Source organism: Pteropus alecto, unplaced genomic scaffold (genome assembly GCF_000325575.1).
Source record: "Pteropus alecto unplaced genomic scaffold, ASM32557v1 scaffold8, whole genome shotgun sequence".
Taxonomy (NCBI): Eukaryota; Metazoa; Chordata; class Mammalia; order Chiroptera; family Pteropodidae; genus Pteropus; species Pteropus alecto.
This window is the reverse complement of record NW_006494609.1, coordinates 21,063,686-21,085,885: the sequence shown is the minus strand read 5'-3', so window position 1 is coordinate 21,085,885 and position 22,200 is coordinate 21,063,686. Positions and strand designations below refer to the sequence as shown.

Genomic DNA, 22,200 nt, shown 5'->3' with positions numbered 1-22,200 from the left:
CCTGCCCGCTTGGAGCTTCCAGTTTCATGACTGAAATAGACTTAGAGCAAACGGTCCTAGGAATAAACGCATTCGTCAGCTGGGAGGAGGATAGAGTCTGCTTTAGGGGTCTGAGAAAGAGGAAGAGGAGGAGGAATTCTCCTGGAGAAAAGCAGAAAGACAGGCTTCCTGAAGAGGAAACAGCATGTGCAAAGGCCCTGGGGTAGAGAGAAGCAGGACACAATGCAGGGGGCTCGACCCTCTAGGTGGCCCTCCAGGAAAAAGACAGCAGACAAACTCCTTCACCGACATCAAGGGAGCACTCCCGACCCCCTCTCCGTACCTCGCCAAGATCTCGGGCTGGCGTGACAGCTCCATCACAGTGAAGGCCAAGTGATTAGCAGAGGTCTCGTGACCTGCAGGAAAGGAGGAGAGTGGCAGCTCTGCACTGGACCACATGGCTGCTGTTGGCCCGGCCTCTGAGACCCCCAGACCCTGGTGGCAGTTCAGGCCCTCGCTTCTGCCTGCCGGGGCTGAGCTTGGCGCACAGATGTGAAGCAGATGCCATGTCGCCTGTGCCAGCCAGTGGAGTTGAGTGGCCTAGAGCGATGTTCGTCCCCATTTTGCAGAAGAAAAAGCTGAGGCTGAGAGGCATGTGTTTCTCTGAGGTGACGCAGCAGGAGGAGCAGAGCTGGGACTCAAGTCAAGCAAGGCTTTCGAGCCCAAGGCCATGTCTCGCCCCCACGCAAGCACCAGCTCCTAAAGTCCACAGAGGGCGCCCCTGCAGCCTCAGGGACCAGTGGTGACTTTGCCCTGAAAGAGCTGATTTTGAGTTTGGGCAGCATCTGGCCAAGTTCATAGTCAGAGCCCCCAACTGGCCCGTGAGGGAACCATCTGCATGGCAGGAATTTCCTGTAAAGGGGCAGGTGGCTTACCAGGTGGCAACCACTGCCAGTCAAGGGGCCTCAAGGGCCCGCTCATACACAAGAGAAGGGCCTACACCTCACAGCATGTAGGTGCTGGGAGGTGAGTCCCAGCTGCTCTCAGGGCGGGTAAGAGCATGAGTCACAGCCAGGAACCCTGCTGGGGGGTGAGGGGTACAGGGATGGGGGTGGATAGCAGAAGCAGCTGGAAGTCCGGCCTGGCCCTGGCTCTGCGTTGCCAACTGTGACCCAGTGTCCAGACACTGCAGGGGACTGGGGCAGAGCAGGGCAGCTGTGTTGCTTCTCCCTCTTCCAAAAATCCACCCCCTCAAGGTTCCCAACCAATCCTGTCCATCTGTGTCTGTCTGTCTGTCTACCACCACCATCGGACAGGCTTCATTGAATAACACCAATAAATACACAGCTGAAACTGTGAGATGTGAGGGCGCAAAAGCCATGGAGAGATTCTAACGGGCCTGATCACTGAGCCTCCGCTGAGGCAGCAGCACCCGAGGGGTCCCTGATGGGTGCGGGGCCGTCTTCTAGGTGAAGACAGATGCTCAAGAAATATTTGATGAGCCAGTGAATGAAGATGCCTAGCATGTCTTTGCATTAGCTTACTGATGGCCCCCCAACTCGAATTCTGAGTGAAGGAGAACCCTGAATTCACATGGCAAGCTCTCCTGAACCCCCAAAGGCAGCTTCACAAGTCCGCGCGACTGCCAGCTCCATCACCAGGTCAGATGCCACCAAGGGGGCCTCCTGGATCTCCCTAAGCAGAGAGAGAGGGCTCTGCTCCTCCCGCCCCCATCCAGCCCCCCAATCCCACAGCAGAGCTCTGATTAGACAGCCTGAGAAATCTCTTGGTAGGGGTTTTAGGGACCCCACAGTTCCATCATGTCTGCAAAGCTCTGAGCCCTCAGTCACCGCTGACACTACGGACCAGCAATGAAGAAGGTGACGAAGTTGTCCAGCAGAATCTTGTCATCCTGGGCCCCCTCTTCGGCTGAAAGACAAAGAGAGGCTCAGGCCCCAGCAGTGACATCTGCAACGCTCACACTCCTGCCGCCTTTCCCCATGCACAGCTGGGGACGACCCCCCCCTCCCTGCCGCCATCCCGAGACATCTAGAGTCAGCCGTGACCGTGACCGGTAGCTCTGACGGGTCGGAGCCGGCCACCTGGGCCTCGGAGGGAGCCCCCGCACCTTTGAGGATCTGCGTGAGGATGTCGGCGGGGACGTCCTCCCCTCTCTTGAGGGCCTCCCGGCGGCGCTGCACCCAGTCCTTGCCAACCTGGCGCAGGAAGCGGATGCTCTCCCGGATCTCGCGCAGCTGCTTCCACTTGCCCGGCATGAACTAGACGAGAGTCGCAGCTCAGGGCGGTCGGTCCAGCGAACCGCACGCGTCCCTCGCCCCTCCTCCCCCCCCAGCTCCAGAAGGACTTGGGAAAACCACAGCAGCACTGGCAAGCTCGGAGGCCGGAAGAACGCCAGAGAGTTCGAGAAAAGGTAAAACAGCCGGGGAAACTGGGGCGAGAAGGTGGGCTAAGCCCAAGCGTCCTCGGCTTCCGCTTCCTGCACCAAATCTCTAGAAATGACGGGAAAGATGCCTTACAGCATCCAGGGTGCACTAGAAAACAAGCGGGGATCCCCGAAGGATGGAGGTGGTTAGGTTTGCAGTGCAGGAGGAAACACTGCCAGAGGGAAGGGGGGCGGGACCGAGAGCCGAAAGGACGGGTGGCATCTGAGGACCGCGAACTCAGAGGCTGAGGTTCCAGGGAACGGGAGGGGCCCTGGGCATCTTTCTGAGAATCAATTCAAGTACCACCTTTCTCCCTTCTTCCTCCTTCAAGCCCGGAACAAGGAGGGAATAGCTGGAGCCGCAGCTGCCATATAATGACAATGAGGTGACGTGCCAGAGACAGCGGAACACAAGAAAAATCCAGGAACATCTGACATTGTGGAGCCATCACAGCCACCCTAGATGGCCTGCTTCAGGGGTCACTTTACACGAGAGAACGAGTGACTCCTAATAACCTGCTTAAACTACTTTCATTCAGAGCCTCTACTTCGGGCAGTGTGTGCAAACCCCAAGTGATTTAGGAGTCACGTGGGACATACATAGCAGAGCTCAAAACTCATTCTGAAAAAAATCACTGGAGGAGGGGCTCCAGCGAGTGAGGAGAGCACCAGCGATGGTGGCTGGTCACCAGGAGGGGCGCGGAGGCCATACCTTCGCCAGAGTGTTGCGGGATGCGCTGATACCCTCCAGGATCCGCTTCACTTTCCCAGACAGAGGCTTCTGGGCACCCAGCAGCATGCTGGTCTCCAACCCAAAGGCTGCCTGGGAAGAGAGGAGGGCGGGGTCGCACCCAGGGCGTGAGAAGACCAAACACCCAGGGCAGTGCCTGGCGCCATTTAGAGACCCGGGCCCTGAGTCTGACGTGTGTCGTGTCATCGACTCCTCAGACTGAACCATGGTAACTCCGAGCCCGCTGAATGTGCTGAGGGTTAAGGAGCACATAGTAGCTACTCGATAAACCTCGGCCTCCTTCCTTGACAAGATACATCTCCCCTAAAAGGCAGCCTGCCTTGGGGGTCCATTCTATACCCAGCTTCCCAGTGAATCATGGAATAACAGTGACTGCGTTCACTGTCTCTGTGCTCTAGCTGACCTGCCTTTACCTGGGTTTCGGGTCATCTGGGCCACCGCCGGGTCTGCCAGGGTGAAAAGCCAAGCCATTACCCGGTGGAGGTGGGCTTTGAGCTGGGATTCAGGCAGACCTGAGGTCCGGTCCTGCCCTGCCCCCGACCGGCCACAGGCCAGTCCCCACACCTCTTAGCGTCCGTTTTTAGAGAATGAGTTTGTGGCTCTAATCTCATTCCAGGTCGTTTTGAATTTTCAAGGAGGTGTGAAGCTCTCGGCTCAGAGAAGGGGCCGACATGGGGTAGCTCAGAGGGAGGGAAGAACAGCAGAGACAGGGCAAGAGGAAGGAAGAAGAGCCCACTGCCCCGTGTGGCACAGCCCCCCGCCCCCCGTGCCCTGCCATCCGCATGTCACCTTGGCCAGGATGTCAATGGTGGTGCAGGTCAGCATTTCCTGCATGGACACCGGGGTCTGCCCATCCGCCTTGCCTTCCAGAATCTCCACCAGCTGCTCCGCCTTCTCGTTGAATGTTTCCATCAAGCTAACCAAGGAGCTGGGGAAAAGCACACAAATCAGTGGCCACCGGGACTGGCCTAGGGCTGCAGCCGCCCTGCGCCCCACTCTCTGGGAGGAGGCCAGCGTACAGAGTGGCAGTGGTGGCCCCTCCCAGCCTTCCTGGTCTCCCCTGGAGGCTCGGCTTACATGTTGGGGTTGTAGTAATCAAACTAAACCCTGGGGTTTCGCCATTCCCCTCCACTCAGGATGGCCATTGTCCCCTTGCCCTTGTCCTAATGGTTCCTCGGGTCCTCCATCGGCCACTGGGTCCCTGAATTCTGAGCTCAAGGGGATGTGGCTGTGTAGAAACCCCAGAGGACAGCAGGAAGGAAGGAAAGAAAGGCCTCTGGGACCTCCAGAGCCCATGAAGGTCCCTCTCCAACTTCTCTGCGGGCACTGCCCGCTCTCCTTACCTGCTCTGCCCAGGGCTGCCACCTGCAGCCTTTTGTTTTCCCATTTCATGCCCTGTCTTGAGCAGTCACAGTGCCCAATCCTTCATGGAAATTAGTCCTCAGACCCAGAGCTCCCAACCTACAGAGCCCTCTGCCCCAGGACATCTACCCAGCTCATCTGCCAGGCATAGAGCTTAGAAAGAGATATGGAAGGATGTGCTCCAAACTCACAAAAACGGTACCCCTGAGGGAGTGGGAAGGGGGAAGACTGCAACTTTGAACATTACATATTTCTAATATAATTAGAAATATTAACTAACAGAAAATGCTGCTTTTGAAATTAAAAGCAATTTTTCATGTTAACAATCTGGGTAAAGAATATAGGGGTGTTCTTTCTCTTATTCTTACTCTTGAAACTTGTCTAGAAATTTGAAATTGTTTCTAAATAAAAAGTGTTTTAAAACATTCAAAAGAAAAAAAACGGGAGAAGAGAAAACAGAGCAAGTGTTTTAATTAGAAAAGAAAATCAGCTCTTCGTTGCCTTTCCAGCAGCCCTGCTCGACTTCCGGGTCTCGCGCAGGACCCCACACCTCTGTGCTTGATGACAAGTCTAAACTCTTGGGAATTCTCAGTGCTCACTGCTACTGATCCCCACCCCGCTTATCCCCTGTGGCCCAGGTCACCACTCTGCTCTGGTCCCTTACCAACCTAAAACACTTTGACGTGCTCTGTCACTCTTAGGAGGGAGGCAAACGTTCTCACTTGGGCCCGGGGGGCAGACCCTGTCCCTTGCTGACTCCCGCCTGCAGCATTGCCTTCCTATTAAAATGGTCTTTTAGCTCTTTCAAAGCACAATGCTGCTTCCCACCTCAGGGCCTTTGCACATGCTGTCCCCTCTGCCCGGAGCTCTCCTCCCTGCCAGCCTCCATCCTCATGCCCCATTACCACCTTAACACCTGCCCACTCTCCAGATGGACACCGAAAAGCCGCCTCCTCGGGGAAATGTCTTCTGAGCCCCAAGTAGGCCCAATACGTGCTCCCATGGCACCCCTGACTTTTCCTTCGTAGCACTTATATGGTTTGCAAGTACATATTTATTTGCAAGCTTCTTTGTAATTGTCTTTTTTCTTTTTTAATCACATTCAAGTTGACTGTTTGGATAGCACGTGGCTGGTTACCATAACAACACTGAATCTCCTGCAGCTATTGTAAGTACAAACTTTGGGCCGGAGCATTAGTGGTACAGTAAAATCCCACCCCCCTTGTCTTTTACGAAAATGACTGGACCAAGGTCTCTCAGTAAAAATAGTATCTGAAAGACCAGAAACTGGCAATTTACTCTCCCAATGTTATTTAAAGTACGTAATGCTATTCTAGTGGATAATGGCTAGAGATGAAACTCACCAATGGGTCTTTTTTCTCTCCTCATTAATGAATTAGAATTCAGCAAGAGTCAAAACACTTTCATAAACACAGGCATCTTCCAAATCTTTTTTCATAAACTTTGTGAATTTTGCATTTCCAATGCAAGAGTCATCTCTTCGATAACTACCTTATTGTGAAAATGAAAAATAAAAAGGTGTGGGGACGGTCGCACAACGATGTGACCATACTTGAGACCACTGAACAGTACAGCTCAGAATGGCCAAGACAGCATATTTTACGTTACGTGTATCTTAACCACAATTAATTTTGAAAAATAAAAATGTCTGTGAAAGCACTTAATAGGACGCGAAGCGCTGTTCGAACGCAAGGTCCCGTGTGCCGGAATGGGCGCACCCAGACGACGCCACTGGTGTTTAAGTCGCGAGCACTGTGGGTGGTCCTCTGGTTAGAATCCATGTCCTCGGATAACTTCAGAGCTTTCTGAGGACAGGAACCATGTCGCCTTGGCTGGCCTTTGTAACCCTGGCTCTTGGTGCAACAAGTTTTTATGAAATAAATGCTTCTTCCTAATCTATTCCTTCTCATTCTCACTCCTGGAAGCTCTGCAGTAAGTCCAAGACTATTTCAATTCATTATTTTATTAATATATTCATTCACTCTATGGGTACTCCTGGAGGGCTTTCACAGTGCCTGGTGCTATGCTAGGTGCAGGGTCCAGGGACAGAGTGTATCGTCTGCCTTCAGAAACCTGAGGTCTAGTAAGAGAGGTGGATGTGAATGAGAATCACTGCAGTGGGCATGACAAGAACATAACTCAGCCTTGGAAGGTCAGGGAACGATTTCTCTAAGCAGTGACATCTTAGCTGGGTATTAAAAAAAAGGCCCAGTGTTCCCTTGGGAGCACAGAAGGCAGAAGGGATTCTAGGAACATAGGCAGAGACACCAGAAAGAACCCAGTGGAGAAGAGAAGGCACAAAGGCTGGAGGGGACTAAGGGTGGGTAGGGTCTGACCTTCAGCTTTCAGATAATAGGGACCCATTGAAGGCTTCAGGACAGGGGAGTGATGCGGCCAGATCTGAGCTTTAGCAAGATCTTTCCAGGACAGTGAGGTGGATGCACCAGATGAGGGAGGCAGGAGGCAGGGAGGCCAGGGAGGAGGCCGTAATGAAAGTCAGGTGAGGATGTATCTATATTCACCCACAGGTCACATACTAAGTGGCAACTTCGCAGTGGAGAAAGCTGGAGGACACGGCCTTAACCAAGCGAGGGAAGTTAACAACTTCGGCAATTGAACAAATTGATAGCATATGCCTCCCGATATGATGCCGGGAGGGAGACACAACATCACCTCTGTGCCATTTCCACCAAAAAGGGTAAGTTGGGTGTAATCACGCAGAAACAGCCAACAAACTTAAATTGAAGGACATTCAACAAAACTGGCCTGTAATCTTAAGGTCAAGAAGGTCAAGGAAAGACTAAGAACTATTCTAGAATGCAGGAGAAAGAGACATGGTAATGAAATGTAATACATGAACCTGGATTGGACCCTATATGAGGAAAAAAAACAGCTGTAATTGCACAAAAAAACAACAAAATTTAAATATAGACTGAATATTAGATAACAGTATTGGATTCATGTTAAACTTCCTCATTTTGATAACTGAACTGTAGTCATGTCAGAGAATGTCCTTGTTCTCAGGAAATACACACAGAAGTATTTAAGGGAAGGGATCACAATGCCCCCAACTTACTCTCAAAACTTACTCTCAAATGATTTTTTAAAAATATGCACTATCCTAAAAAAAAAATACATATATGTATGTACACACAGGGAAAATGGTAAATATATTTATATATACACAGAGAGAAAAAATGATAAAGCAAATGGTGATTTAAACAATAAACAAGTCCGTGAATCTGGGCAAGAGATATACAGGAGTCCCTTTGACTATTCTGGCAATTTTTCTGTAAATTTGAAATTACATCAAAAGAAAAGATTACTTTCCTCAAAATTGCAAACCATAGGACCCAGCCACCCACTCCTAGGCATACTCCCAGGGAAGTGGAAACACAGGTCCACTCACAAACTTGTACACGACTGTTTAGAGCAGCATTATTCATGACAGTAAAAATGTGGAAACGCCTCGACCAACTGTCAACTAACGAATGGGTAAACGAACTGTGGGATGTCCACACGATGCAATTTTATTTGGAAATAAAAAGGAATGAATTTCTGATACATCCTGTAACATGGATGAACCTCGAAAACATTATGCTAAGTGAAAGAAGCCAGGCACAAAAAAACCATATATGATTTCATTTATAAGAAATGTCTAGAATGTGAGAATTCATAGATACAGACCGTAAATTAGTGGTTGCCAGGCGCTGGGGACAGAGAGAGGAAATGAGGGGTGACTGCTTTTGGGGGGTGATGAAAACGCTCTAAAATTGACTACAGTGATGGTTGTACAACTTTGTGAATAAATTTAAAACGCTTAAATTCTACTCTGTAAATGGGTGTATCGTAAGGTATGTGAATTACAGCTCAATAAAAGTTATTTTAAAAATAAAATGTTATCTCAAAATGAAAACTGTAATAACTCAAATAAAAAAGTCCAGATGAGGAGTGATGAGTTCTGAGCCAGGAGATTTCCAGGGGGACAGGGACCCCATACCTCCAGGCATCGCTGTCACCTAGCCCTTGATGTTCACAAACAGTGTGGGGACCTCTCTCGGCCTCGCGTCCCACTGGCCGGTCTGTCTCACTCTCTCTGACCACTAACGTGCTCTTTCCTGTCCTTTCTCCCTGATAAGGCCCCATCCAATAGACCCCCCTTCCCAGCCTGTCCCTGTGCAGCCTCCCGGCCAAGACCCGCCGCCCGCCCCGGCCACACTCACCTGCGGCTGAAGGCCAGATCCATGACCTTCCGCTGCTTGTGCCAGCGCTCGTAGTCACATTCAGACAGCAAGCCTTGGCCGAACAGTCTGCGGGGGACACAAACACTTGATGAGAAAAACAGGGTTTGGGAATGGGGACTGACTGCTTGATGGTACAGGTCACCTCTGGAGGTGACGAGCTAGACAGTGGTGATGGTTAAGCCACATCGTGAATGTACCAAATGCCACTGAATGGTACCTCCAAAGTGCTTAAAATGGTGAGTTTTACGGTATGTGAATTTTACTCTGATGAAAATAAAAAAGTAAATGAAAAAGAAATGGGGTGATCATGTGCCCCGACCTCAGTGACCCCCACACTCCCATCTGCCATCTGAGGGGAAAGCGGAGAAGGCCACCATGTATGGGGAATGTGTGGTGGGCCCGGCAGCCAGGGCCCCGGGCCCTAACGCCACGCCAGCGGCCTGGAGCCCGGGGCCCTCTGCTCACAGCCCGGGCCACGGCTTACCGCTCGCCGAACACCGTCTGGATCGCGTGGTACATCTTGGAGTCCTTGTTATACTTGGTGGACATCAGGAACTTCTAAATAGCCCCAAAAAACCCACGTGAGCTCGGATGTCCGCGAGAGGCTGCGAAGGACTCACAGTTCTCTTGACTCTTGTGCAACAGGCCCCCAAATAATCACCCTGAACCGAGCGTCGGCTGTAGTGTGGACACTTCACACGTGTGGCCTCGCCTGACCCTCCAGAAGGCCTGTCTTCGAGCATCGGCATCCCATTCAGGGATAAGGAAAGTGGGATGCAGAGGGGCGAAGTGATTTTCCTGTGACCACAGCGGGAGGGAGTGCAGGGGGTCCCATCACCCTAACACTCACCTCAGGACCCCAACCTCACCACCTTCCAAAGTGGCGAGAACAAGAAAGGACACGGGCTGCTCTGAAACCAGAGGAGAGAAGCGAAGAAGCCCTAAGGGAGGGCTCTGGGAACACAGGAGGGACACTCGGCACCGATTCAGTGCTGTTTGTGCCAACCGAGCCGTAGAAGTCAAGGAAGGCTTCCTGGAGGAAGGGTCGGCTTCCTCATCAAGAGCTGGATGGCACAACAGTAACATTAGCTAACAGCTCTTGAGGCCGTATAGCCCAGGGGTTACAGCTCAGGCTGTGGGGTCAGCTGGCTCGACTCGGACTCTGGGCTCAACATCCTCGCTCCACCGTGTGCCAACAACTCCGTGAGCCCGCATGAATTACTCCCTCCTCTGGCTCGGTTTCCTCATCTTACAAGATGGGGATGAGGGAGTGCCTGCCTGGTAGGGTTGCTGTGAAGACTAAGTTAGTTCTAAATGAAAATGTTGGCTACGGTGCCTGACACACAGCAGGTGCTCCAGACACGCCAGGCGCACGTCAGCATCCTACAGCTCATTTAATGCCCCGTCAACTCTAAGACATGGGTGGTGCTTCTATGCTCGTCTTCCATATAAATGAAGACACTGAGATTTAAAACTGGCCCAAGGTCACGCATATGGTAAATGGTGGCCATAGGACTTGAATCTAGGGAATTTGCTGTGGGGGAGGGGAGAGAGCGCTGAGATGCAGGCAGGGGAAGCCCCGGACGCCTGGTGCATCCAGACAGAGCTGTGTGGAGTGGGGAGGGGCAGCCAGGGGCTTAAGGGGCCTGCCCCGGGGGATGCTGAGCTTTATCCTGTGGGTGCTGGGAAGCAGAAGGTGACATCTCTGCTGTATATCAACCCAGGGGCAGCTAGTATCTGTGAGCTTAGCTCCCAGGGGTCTAATATCAATTGTTCAGATGAAAAGAACCCCCAGAAATAGTTGACTTTGGGTCATGATCCACATCCTGGGGACCCCACCCAAACACTGTCATTTGTAAGCCAGTTCCATCACTACCACATTCCCACAGGTCTCCTTTCCTGCCAAAAAATGTCGCAGTAAAGGCTGGCTTCCCAGGCCCCCCTCAAATATCCATGAGCACCCTAAGGTCTGTGCCGCCTCTTCGCAACCTGATCCAAGGAACCCCCACGCAGAGGCACAGCAGCCTCAGCACAGGCTCTGACAGGTGTCCTTTATAGCAAGGGGTCCCTGTGACCTGCCGTCCCCAAAGCTGGGGATCCTTTGATGGCCCAGTGAGCCGGGGGCTCTGGGACACAAGGGATGCGCAGGGCATCCCCAGCACCTCGCTGCCTTCGCTGGCTGTCCACGCTGACAGCACACCTCTGCCTGCGAAGGGATAACGGCGAGAGACTTGCCCTTCTGCCATGAACAACCAGAAATGCGAGCAACAATGTACGAAATGTCTGTTTTTAGGCACTGGACAATAGGCAGTGCAGGATCGTGAACTCTGAGAGGAAGAAAAGGAAAAAAAAAATCACGCTGCATGACCTAGGATCACTCCAGCTTTCTGCCTAGAGCCAATTTCAGGACAAAGACACTCAAAGAGGAAAGTCAGACACAGCTCAGCGGCCTTTCCAAACTGATGAGCCCGTGATCAGGGTCCAAGCACAAGAGGCTAGAAGGTGTAGGCAGAGTTCCGGAGAGGAGGGAATGGTGCAGACAAAGAGCTCTTGTGCGCAAACCTGCACAGGGACCCCTTGTGTCTTTGGACGAATACCAATCTGTGCACGTGTAGAGTGAAATTCCACAAGACTGGGTAAAAAACAAACAAAAAAACCCGACTTCTGAGAAAAGGAGAATGACTGGATACCCATAGGCTGAATAATTCTCACAACTTACACAGGCCAAGAATCGTTCCAGTCCCCACTGGCCACAGCTAAACCTCAGACATGAGGCCTTTATTAGAGGCCCCAGAAGGGTCACTTGTTAGTAGTCGGGCTAAACTAGCTCTACTGTGAAAGTCTACTCCACATCGACCCTACAAAAGCCCTAAAACAAATCTGGAAAGGATCGAGCTGATCTGCAAGTAACTTTATCATCTGCCAGAACGCAGCCCAGCGCTCTTTAAAGGAATAAAACAAAATCAAGCACTCCACAGTGTACAGTCCACAACATTCAGTGTGCGATAGAAAATCTCTAAACGTGCCGATGAGCAGGAAATTCTGACCCATAACCAGGCCCAGAAATAACAGAGACGATGAAATTCACAGATGAGAGCTGTAACACATGTATTACGAATGCTGCAAATGTGCTTGAGGAATCCACGTATCCAAGAAATTGCAAGAATCTGACATAAAATTAACACAAAGAAAAGGGAGATCACACACCAAGGCAGATCATAATCAAATTTCTGAAATCAGCGATAAAGAGAAAATCCTAAAAGTATACAGAGATGAAGTGATATGATATTACTTGAAGATAGATTGATATAAGTTAAAGATTATACTATGAACCCTAGGATAACCAGTAAGATAAAATGAGATACTAAAACATACTCAACCCAAAAGAAGGCGGGAAAGGAGGAAAAGGGAACAAACAATAGATGGGACAAACAGAAAACAAACAACGGCATGGTAGATTTAAACCCTATTAATAAGTACGTTAGTAATAAAAATAACAAACCTACCCCTATTACTGATTACATTAAATGTAAGTGACCTAAGCACCTTGATTAAAAGGCAGAGATTGTCAGACTGTGTAAAACAGCAAGGCCTAACTACATTCTATCTCTAAGAAATCCACTTTAAATTTGAAAACTCAGGTGGGTTCGAAGCTAGAGAGTAGAAAAAGATATACCACGTGACCCTAAGCACGAGACAGCCGGAATGGCTGTCTTAATATGAGACAAAATAAAGGCCAGGAAAGAGAATATTACCAAGGATAAATGGGGGCATTTCTGAAGATAAAAGAATCGATTCATTAAACAACATAACAGCGCTCCATGGGCACAGATCTAATAACACGACTTTAAAACACATGAAGCAAAAGTGATAGGACTGAAAGCAAAAACAGACGAATCCGTGATTGTGATTGGAGAGTTTAGCACGCCTCCCTCAGAAACTGCTAGAACATGTAGACAGATTAGTAAGGGTTTAGAAGATTCGCATAACACTATCAGCAGCTTGACCTGACCGATATTCCTAAGACACTCTGTTCAGCAATTGCAGAATATATGTTCTTTTTAAGTGCCCATGCACATTCATAAAAACAGACCACACGCCGGGTCATACAACGAGCTGCAGTAGATTGAAAAGGATTGAAATCATGAACAGTATTTTCTCTGGTCTTGTCTCACAGAGTTAAATTAGAAATCAATAACAGGAAAATATCTAGAAAATCTCATAATGTTTAGAAATTGCGTTATACTTATTTAAATAATTCGTGGTTCAAAGAAAAAAATCACGAGAGAAGTTAGAAATTATTTTGAACCGAGTGAAAGTAAAAGCACAACCTATTGAAATGTGTGGTACTAAGCTAGTGCCTACAGGGAAATATACAGTTTGTAACGCTTGTATCAGAAAAGAAACAAAGTCTAAAATGAATTATCTATGCTCTCATCTTAAAATAGAAGAACAAGAACAAACTGAACTCCAAACGAGTAGAGGAAGAAAATAATAAAGAGCAGAAACCAATAAAATAGAAAATGGACAAACAATGGAGAAAAGCAATAAAACAAAAGCTGGTTCTTTGAGAAGATGAAGACTGATAAACCTTTTGCTAACTTGATCAAGAAGAGAAAACCCAAGTTACTGTTCTCAAGAATGAAAGAAGGAACATCACCACAGATCTGGTAGACATTAAAAAGATAATAAATAAATACTGTAGACAGCTTTATTCCAGTCATTTCAACCATTTAGAAGAAATGGACAAATTCCTTGAAAGAGACCAAACTAAAGAAAAAACAGAAAATTCGGATGGTCATATATCAATGAAAGAAAGTGAATGCATAGTTGAGACAAAACAAAAAAATACTTCCCTCAAAAAAAAATGCCAGGTCCAAACGGCTTCACTGGTGAATTCTATCAAACATTGAAGAAAGAAATAATATCACTCCTATACAAACTCTTTCAGAAAACAGAGGACAGAAACCATTTCCCAACTCATCTTATGAGGCCTATTAACCTGATACCAAAACCAGACAAAGGCATTGTAAGAAAAGAATAAAGATAGAAACAAAAATTCTTAACAAAAGATGAGCAGATCGTATCCATGTGTCCACGTACGCAGGAGCAAACTGTATCACGACCAGGAATGCAAGGTTGGTTTAACACTTTAATATCTATCGATGTAATTCATCTTAATGTATACCTTTCTGCTGCTTTTCTCATTCAGCAACATGAAGGTTTTTGTGTATGGCTTTTGGTAGCATGCTTTAAAAAGTCTTAAACTGTTTCTGCATTTGAAATTAAACTTTTTAAAATGAAATGATTTATAACTTCCTGTTAGGGACACCATAATTGTTTATTTTGTCTCCTGATCTGGACCCTAAGTTGTATTTTATGCCTCTTTGTGCCACCATACCCTCCTCCATGCAGAGAATCACCCTACACATCATCTGAGTACCCGCTGTAAGAATAACAGCACCATTATTTACTGAGCGATTGTTGTGTGCCAGGCGTGGGCTAGATGGCTCACATACATCACTTCAGTCCCATTCTGATAATCACCTGTAAGAAAGGCATCATCCCTGTCCTACAAACAAGGAAACAGAGGCCCAGAGAGTTGAAGTAACTTGTCCGAGGTCCCATAGCCAGTTGAACCCAGGCTTGAGCCCAGTTCTGCTAACTCCCAAAGAGACAATCTGATGGCCATTCTTAGTACCTACACAGTAGACACCTTCCTGCACGCATTCAGACCAATTAATGCCACCTGTCTTGGTTTCTTCATCTCCAAAAACGGAGACTAATAGGAGTTCCTACTCCTATGACATTAAACGGGTTCATAATTGTAAAGGACATAGAAAAGTGCATGGTCCAAAGTAAACACTGTTTAAGCATCTTTTGACTCTTTACTTGTTAAATAAATTGATCAATACTTAATTCACTTCACAGCCCTGAGGAGGGTTATAAGCCCACCTTGCAGATGAAGGCACCGAGGCTAAGAGGTGAGCACATGTGCACCAGTTGGGCAAGACTCCCAACCCAAACGAGTCCAACAGTAAAGTCCCCACCCGCCGCCCACATCAAACAGTCCTGCTCTTCGGAGCCCCCAAATAGTACGTAGTTAGAAAGATGCCACTCCCTTTTGGAGCCTCAGAAAACCAGCCCAAATGCGTGTGGCTTGAACTTTTCTCCTACGATTCCCCCCGGGCCAAGTTTCCTGCCCCCTGCCTTGGGGAGCGGAGGGCTCTCCTCATGAAAATCACGCTGCTTCCTACCTTGACCGACTCTGGGCTTGTGACGATGACCGAGGTTTTGTGGAAGACGTTGACCCGCACGACGGGCCCGTACTTCTTAGCCCTGGAAACCAAAGTGATCCGAAAGAGGCTGTCAAAATCACCAGCCCAGGCCCAGCTGGAGAAACAGGGCATCCCACCCCAGATCCGGGCTCGCCAAGGGCCTCGGGCTGACTCCCTGCTGAGTCACAGCCCCCACTGGGCCTCAGCCTCCACTTCCATGAAATGGGGTTGCCACACTCCTTTGCCCCAAAGGTTGTGCTGGGAATCAAGCGATAGCATGTCATTGAAAATGCTTTGAAAGTGTAAAGCTCCACCCCAAACAAGGACTCTTAGCTAGTCACACTCCCACACCCAGTTTACAGATGAGGAAACTGAGGCTCAGAGACAGCTGGTCCAAGGTCGCTGGTCTGGCGAATGGCAGAGCTCGCCTTTCGAACCAGCCTGTTCTGTCTCTCCATTCAGAGAGGAGGAAGAGCTCAGGGTGGGAGTGGCCACAGGGGAGGAGGGAGGGCAGGTGCCAGACAGGGCCTGGGTCAGGGGAGCCGATCCATGAGGGACCCAGACTAGAGCAAGGGCAACAAATGACAAATTAGGACCCACCAATCCAAAAATACATCTTGGAGCACGCGGCCACAAACCTCATCCTTTTTCCAAAAGTAGGGGAGGTGTCCTAGAAGGAAACTGGAAGAAATGGGAAACAGTAAGCTCGCCGGAAGTCACAGGTAAAGCCGGAAGTCACAAGTAGAGTGCCCCCTTCCCCCCAGGACCCTGTGAGGTCGGCGTTATTGGCCCCACTTCACAGAGGACTGAGGCACGAGGAGGTATGGCACTGGCTCAGGGTCACCACGTGGGATGCAAATCTGGATCTGGCCGGCTCCAGAGGCCTCCTTGGAGAGAAGATGGAGCGGAATAAAGCCACGTCCCTGCTACAGAGGTCGGGGCTGGCACTCAACAGTATTGCGTGGGTCACCTCGAGACCTTTGCTGTACGCTTTCCCAACGCTGGGTGTTGTGCCAAGCCTCTCCCCATCTGACTCCCCACACCACCTGGAGGGAGGTCCATTATTAACCCATTGTACAGGTAGGGCCACTGAGGCTGGACAGGTGAGGTCACCTGTCCACAGTTGTACGGCTGGTACCAGGGTGCCCCACAGTCCTTCTCACCGGGGGACGGTTGGGTCACGCTAAGTTTGCAGCATGATCACCAGATTGTCGACGAGCCTTTTAGTGTCGCCTCGAGGCACACTCTAAGGTACCATGACTTCCCGTCCGCTCCGTGATTCTGTTCCAGTCAAGCTCACTTACTGTAGCTTCCAGAATGAGTAACAACAGAACTGTAGTTGGGGTTTTCTGGGTTAGTGAACTCATTCTCCTGGGGGAAGACAGAGTAGATAAGTAAGTAACTACGAAGTCAGAGAGTAATGGGGGAGAAGTCAGAGCGGGGAGGTGAGGCAAGCTGGGGGTGGGCGTGCGGGCTGCCTTTTTACACAGGCGGGTCAGGGACGGCCCTCTATGAAGGTGTCACGGGAGCTGTAAGAAGCAAGGGACCTGGCTATGCAGGTAGTTCGGGGAAGGGCATTCCAGGCAAAGGGAATAGCAGGTGCAAAGGTCCTGAGGTGGGAGTGTGCTTGGTAAGCTCAAGGAAGGCCTCGTGGCTGCAGCAGGGTGCTGCATGGATGGCTCGTGGGCTGTCGTCCACACTTTGGCTTTGACCTCGGTAAAATGGGCCACTGGAGGGTTTTGAGCACAGCAGAGAGGGGACCCACTTGGGTTTTAAATGGGTCATTCTTGCTGCTGCAGTGCTGAGCGTGGGAGGAGGGGCACCAGTGAAGGGGCTGTGAGAAGTGACGAGGGCTCGGACCAGTGGAGTGAGGAGTCAGATGCTCAATGCACGTCGAAGGCGGAGCCAATGGGACTGGCTGACCGTTTGGATGTGCTGAGCGAGAGAGGTGTCAAGGATGACCCTGGACCGCTTGAGGATGGATGGAGGCGCCATAACCAAGGTGAACAGGACTAAGAAGGAGGTGGTTGGGGGCAGCAGACCCCATCGTCCTCCCCCTGCCCACTGCCATGCAGGTCGCAGGCTTCCGAAGGCCAGCACGGAGACGGCTGGCTCTCTGGGCTCTGCCTGCAGGAGGGGCAGGCAGAAGTGCCAGCTCAGCACCCCCCAGAGTACCCCCCAGAGCAGCCCACCAGTGACCCCGATTCCTCCACCTCGCTGGGGCAGCTCTGTGGCCTGTGCTCCACAGGGTCCCGGAGTTCCCAGGGGCTGCCCCCAGGTGCCCCCAGAGGTCATTTGCTTTATTGGCTTTCTCACCTCCTTTCTATCTAATTCCTCAGCCCCACTGGGGTCACCTCCCCATAAACTACTTACACTTCAACTCATGTCTCAAGATGAGCTTTCTGGGGACCGACCTGAGACAAGTGGACTCAATAAGGGAGCGCGGCTGTGGACAGGTCAGGTAGGCGGGGATATCTAACGCGGAAGCGAAGCAGGCGGGCAGACTCTCACCGGAGCTCGGCCACTGGATTAGACCACAAGGGGTGAGAGCAGACAGAGAAGAGACCCAAGGACACGCAGCAAAGGGACAACCAGCCACAGAGACTGAGCAGGAGCTTCGGGAGGCCGGAGGAGGGCCGGAGAGAGGGCAGTGGGTTCTGCAGAGAAAGGCTTCAAGGAGAGAGGGGTCGGTCTGCCCCAGGCTGCTGAGGGGCCAGGCAAGAGGGGGACCCAGCGCTGACTATGCGTTAGCTCCACAGAGGTCGCTGGGACCTTGACCGAAGCAGGCTGGGTAGACAGGTGGGGCCAGAGCCCCGTGGAGTGGTGGGTTCAAGAGAGAACAGGAGTGGGGAACCGGGGCCCGAAGACAGACAGGCTTCTCAGGGGGGTTGCTGTGGGGATGCAGAGACAGGGGGTGGCACTTGGAGGAAATGAGAGGGGGAAGAGAGGGTTGGGTTTCTTTTTACAGCATATTATATAAAAACGAGAATGATCCAGAAGAGCAGGGAAACTGATGATGCGGGAGAGAGAGGGCATTGACAGGGCGGCGTCCGTGAGCCATGGGGTGGCCGTCCTTGTCCAAGACGCCCCGTGTCCCAGCAGATAGGGTGCGTGGGCCCCTGCAGAGAAGCGGGCAGCTGCAGTGGCCAAGCCCTGACAGGCAGTTCTCCCGGTGGTGCCATTTGCTCGGGGAGGTAGGAGGCGAGAATAAAGTCTGACAGTGTGGATGGAGGGGTGCGGGGGCGGTGCGGGGCTGGAGAGGAGGCAGGCACGCTGCGAGAGGGGGCGAGCGGATGCGTGGGGAAGTGCACTCAAGGTGAATGGCCTTGAACTTCTACTGCTCCGTCTGCAGAAAGATGGACCATGGACACCACACATGCCTGGCTGCATTTCTAGAATAACCTAGCATCTATGGTCAACTCTCCAAAGCTGCACATTTTCAGGAAATGTTCTTAGTTTAGAGTTACCTGAATGAGAAGAATTTGTAACCTCCTCAGCCTCCTAGGCCCACCTGTGTCCTGACTACTGGGGTCCACTGCCACCTGAGGAGGAAGATGTGTGACATCTCAAAAAGGCCAAGGGCATAGAGTGGTGTGGGGTCCCCACCACCAGGCAAGAAGGGGAAGTAAAGCCCATTCCATCCAGCTCCTGCAGGGGGTGCCCGGGAGGCAAAGGCGGGGCAGGAAGACCTGAGGTTAGAAACAGGCAGGTAAGGGATGATGGAATGAGACGGTAGAACACAGCAACTGGGAAGGACACCTGGCATGCCCCTAGTGGTAGACCGGATGTGACAGAGCCACCCAGGAGGGAGGGGAGGGCGAAAATCCCTCTGCCCAGCCGGTCCCCGGCTCGCTCAGTTCCCTATGACACTGCAGTGGGCACAGTGGTGATACACATTTTCCTGTGCACAGAGAAAGCTGTGGACAATAAGTGGAGTAGAGTTCATCTGGAGAGCCCACTGTGAGACACCCAGAGGGATGGAGGGAGCCCATTCAATGGCGAAGGCGTGGGCTACCCACTAGAACTGAGGGTGAGGGGCCGAGGTTGTACCTCGTGCCAGAAGGATAGGAGGAGAGTGGGTGGCTGGGCACCCAAAGTCCGCTGGACGCACTGCCCAACAGAGCCAGCAGCAGGCCTCCAGCATCGCCAGGGATCACCCAGAACTTGTTGAAGAGGCCCCACCCCCAGCGACTTGGCAAGTCGGAATGGGAGGAGAACCAGCACTGCCCAGGAGTCGAACTTGAAAAACTTATTCCAAAAGAAATGAACACTGGGAGGGAGAGATTTTTCATTAAGTTTACATTCACCACACACTACCGGGAGAGTGGGAGCTGATGAAGAGGGTTAGAGCAGCGACAGAGAAATAAGGAAGCTGCAAGTTTTGGTGTGAGATCCGAATGCGGGGTGTGAGTTGTCAGCTGTTACAGGATCGTTGCAGTAGGATGTTGTTTGTAATAAGAACAGAGAGGTGGGGCACTGGGGCATCCTGGAAAAGAGGGCATCTTGGTGACTCCTGCAAAATGAGGATGAAGGGCCAGTGGGGGCAGGCAGAGCACAGTAGCTGCCTCTTTGCAAGACAGAGGGGTCCTTGCCTGCCAGCTGGTAAAGCTCTGAAGCACCAAGGGGTAAACTCCACTCCCAGAGACTCAATGCATTGATTTCTTGTCAACCACAGTATTGCCACTCATGGTCTGGGGACCCAGGCCTTGAATGCCATAGCATCTGATTTGTGCTAGAAGAGGTTCCAGAAATTTCATTTAGCACGCTTTTATATTTGCCTGCCAACCACTTTTTAATCCAAAATCTCTTTGCATCTGCACCATTCAGTTCACCTCCTTGGAACAAAGAGCCCAACCGTAATTACATTCAGCCACCTCCCACGCCTCTGCCCTCCCGCCCACACCTGTAGGTCACATGTGGATTCTGCGGTGTTATCTCTGGGGGGAAATTGAGGCCTATGAAGGAAAGAAACGTGGACACACGCTAATCCTTGAAAACATAATGCCGGAAGAAGCCAAACACGAAGGCCTCGTGTCGTATGGTTCCATTTATATGAAATGTCGAGAACAGGCAAATCTACAGAGAGAAAGTAGATTAGTGGTTGCCGAGGGCTGGGGGTTGAGGGAAGATGAGAAGCGGCGGCTAACAGGTCCGGAGTTTCTTTTGGGGCGATGAAAATGTTCTGGCACTAGTGGCGATGCTTGCACAACTCTGTCACTACCCTAAAGAGCACGGAATTGTGTATTTCAAAAGAGTAAAACTTATTCATTAATAAGTTTTGAATGCCCTTCAGATGGGCACACAAAATTTATTTTTTAAATGCGATAAGAAAAAATAAAAAAGATGTGGCAAGAGGGGCCTAGAGAGGGGATTGACAAGTTCTTCCTTCTCAAGACGCAGAGACTGACTGGGTCTACAGCGCTTGAAACACTTGGGTCTATGAGAAGGCCAAGTCGTGACGAGATCTATCAGAATAAGCACAGAAGTCATTCGATTCCAAGCTGTCGATGGCCAGTTTGAAGACTTGGAAGGGTGACGCTGCATCTAACGGAACTTGTAGGTTTCCGCCAGCCACCAGAATCACTGTTTATTGAGTGTCTACTATGTATGTACCAGCCACTGCTTTGCTAGATGCTGGGGACACAGCAGTGAATGAGAGACAGACACAGGTTTATGAGAGAGACAGACACTTAACAAGTTGCACAAATAATGACCCAATTGCCATTAGGATCACTTAGAATTCACAAAATGAACATAGTATATTTGGGCATGGAAGCCAGTGGGACCTCCCTGAGGAGTTAGCATTTCAGCCAAGCCCAGAAGGCTGGGAGAAGAACCATGTAGGTGGCGTGGAAGACAGAGCTGCTAAGCAAAGGCAAAGGGGTCAGGAAGACCCCAGGGTGGGCGAGGGCGTCTGGAAGGACAGAGAGCCAGCAGGAAGCAGCAGTTGCCTCCCTATGTAACCAGCCATAGAGAGCTTTCCCGAACCCACCAGATATGAATTCAGGCTTCTAATACCCGGGCATCTGGCTTGTGCTGGAGGTGGGTGCCTTCCAGAATGTTCAGGTCCTGAGGTTTTAAAAAGTGTGTCTAATACCATTGTTTATTCATTTGTTCATTCAACAAATATTTATTGAGCATCTGCAATGTGCCAGGCGCTGGGGTACACAAGCAGCACAGTGTCCCTGCCCTTCCGGGGCTCACATTCTAAAGCGGAAGACAGTCAACAGGTGAACAGTCAACAGGTGAACAAAAGGTAACTTCAGGGGGGATGGCCCTATAAGGAGTTTAGGGCTAGGCAGGCTTTACACAGGGCGGATAGGGAACAGCAAGACCCCGGATGAGAGAATCAGCTGGGGAAGAGGGGTGCAGGTTGACTAGGGGAAGCCAGGAGTAAGCAACGGGGGAGAGAACAGTACAGTCAGGTTCTGGCAGCTCAGCAGGGGCCTTGCTGGCCACAGAGTGGACTTTAGAATGAGATTTAGTTCTAAAGTGATGGGAAGCCTTTGGAGCAGAGAAACAACACATTTGATTTTGGCTTCAGAAAGGCAAGCTTCTGGTAGGGGGAGGGAGGTTGGGGGTGTGCCAAGGACGGAATGGAAGCACTAAAGAGAAGACAGACAGGACATACCAGGACGGAAACACAAAAGGGAATGTGACCAAAGTACAGTGTGTTGCAATCCAGATTGAGTGACCCCGTCCAAGTCCCCGAAGTCAAGAGTGCCCACTTTAGAGCCAGGCTGACCTGGGTTTAAATCTAGGCTTACCGACGATGTGACCTTGGGCAGGTGACTTTGCCTCTGCGCGCCTCAGTCTCCTCGTCTGAACGATGGGGTAACAATAGCGCCTACCTAACAGGGTTGTCGCTGCCATCACGTTTGCGGGGCCCAGCAGAGCGCGGTGGGCGCCGAGCAGCTGCGGCGGCTGTGAGTAATTTGTTACTAAGAATAGTTAGCGCCCCTCTCCCAGCCGCGGTCTCCAAGCGGCCGCGCGCAAAGGCGAGGCTGGACCCCTGGCCCCGACTCTGGTTTGGACGCGGTCCCCGACCCCCCATTCGAGCGCCCCATCCAGGCCCCCGCCCCCACCCCCCGCTCACCTGGGCCTCGGCGGCCCGGGGATGTG

General features: G+C 50.9%; 1 protein-coding gene across 1 annotated transcript in view; it reads right to left on the bottom strand.

Moving 5' to 3' along the window:
- Nucleotides 1-22,001, bottom strand: part of LOC102898643 (cholesterol 24-hydroxylase) — a 28,062-nt gene extending 6,061 nt beyond the window's left edge. The window contains exons 1-10 of the mRNA XM_006925574.1: nt 21,930-22,001; nt 15,679-15,759; nt 15,058-15,139; nt 9,285-9,358; nt 8,780-8,866; nt 3,963-4,101; nt 3,135-3,245; nt 2,108-2,258; nt 1,846-1,908; nt 323-395 (exon numbers count right to left, since the gene is read on the bottom strand). Of these exons, the coding sequence (XP_006925636.1) occupies nt 323-395; nt 1,846-1,908; nt 2,108-2,258; nt 3,135-3,245; nt 3,963-4,101; nt 8,780-8,866; nt 9,285-9,349 (689 nt within the window). The 5' untranslated portion in view covers nt 9,350-9,358; nt 15,058-15,139; nt 15,679-15,759; nt 21,930-22,001. The remainder of the gene's footprint in view (nt 1-322; nt 396-1,845; nt 1,909-2,107; nt 2,259-3,134; nt 3,246-3,962; nt 4,102-8,779; nt 8,867-9,284; nt 9,359-15,057; nt 15,140-15,678; nt 15,760-21,929) is intronic.
- Between the last annotated feature and the right edge of the window lie 199 nt (nt 22,002-22,200).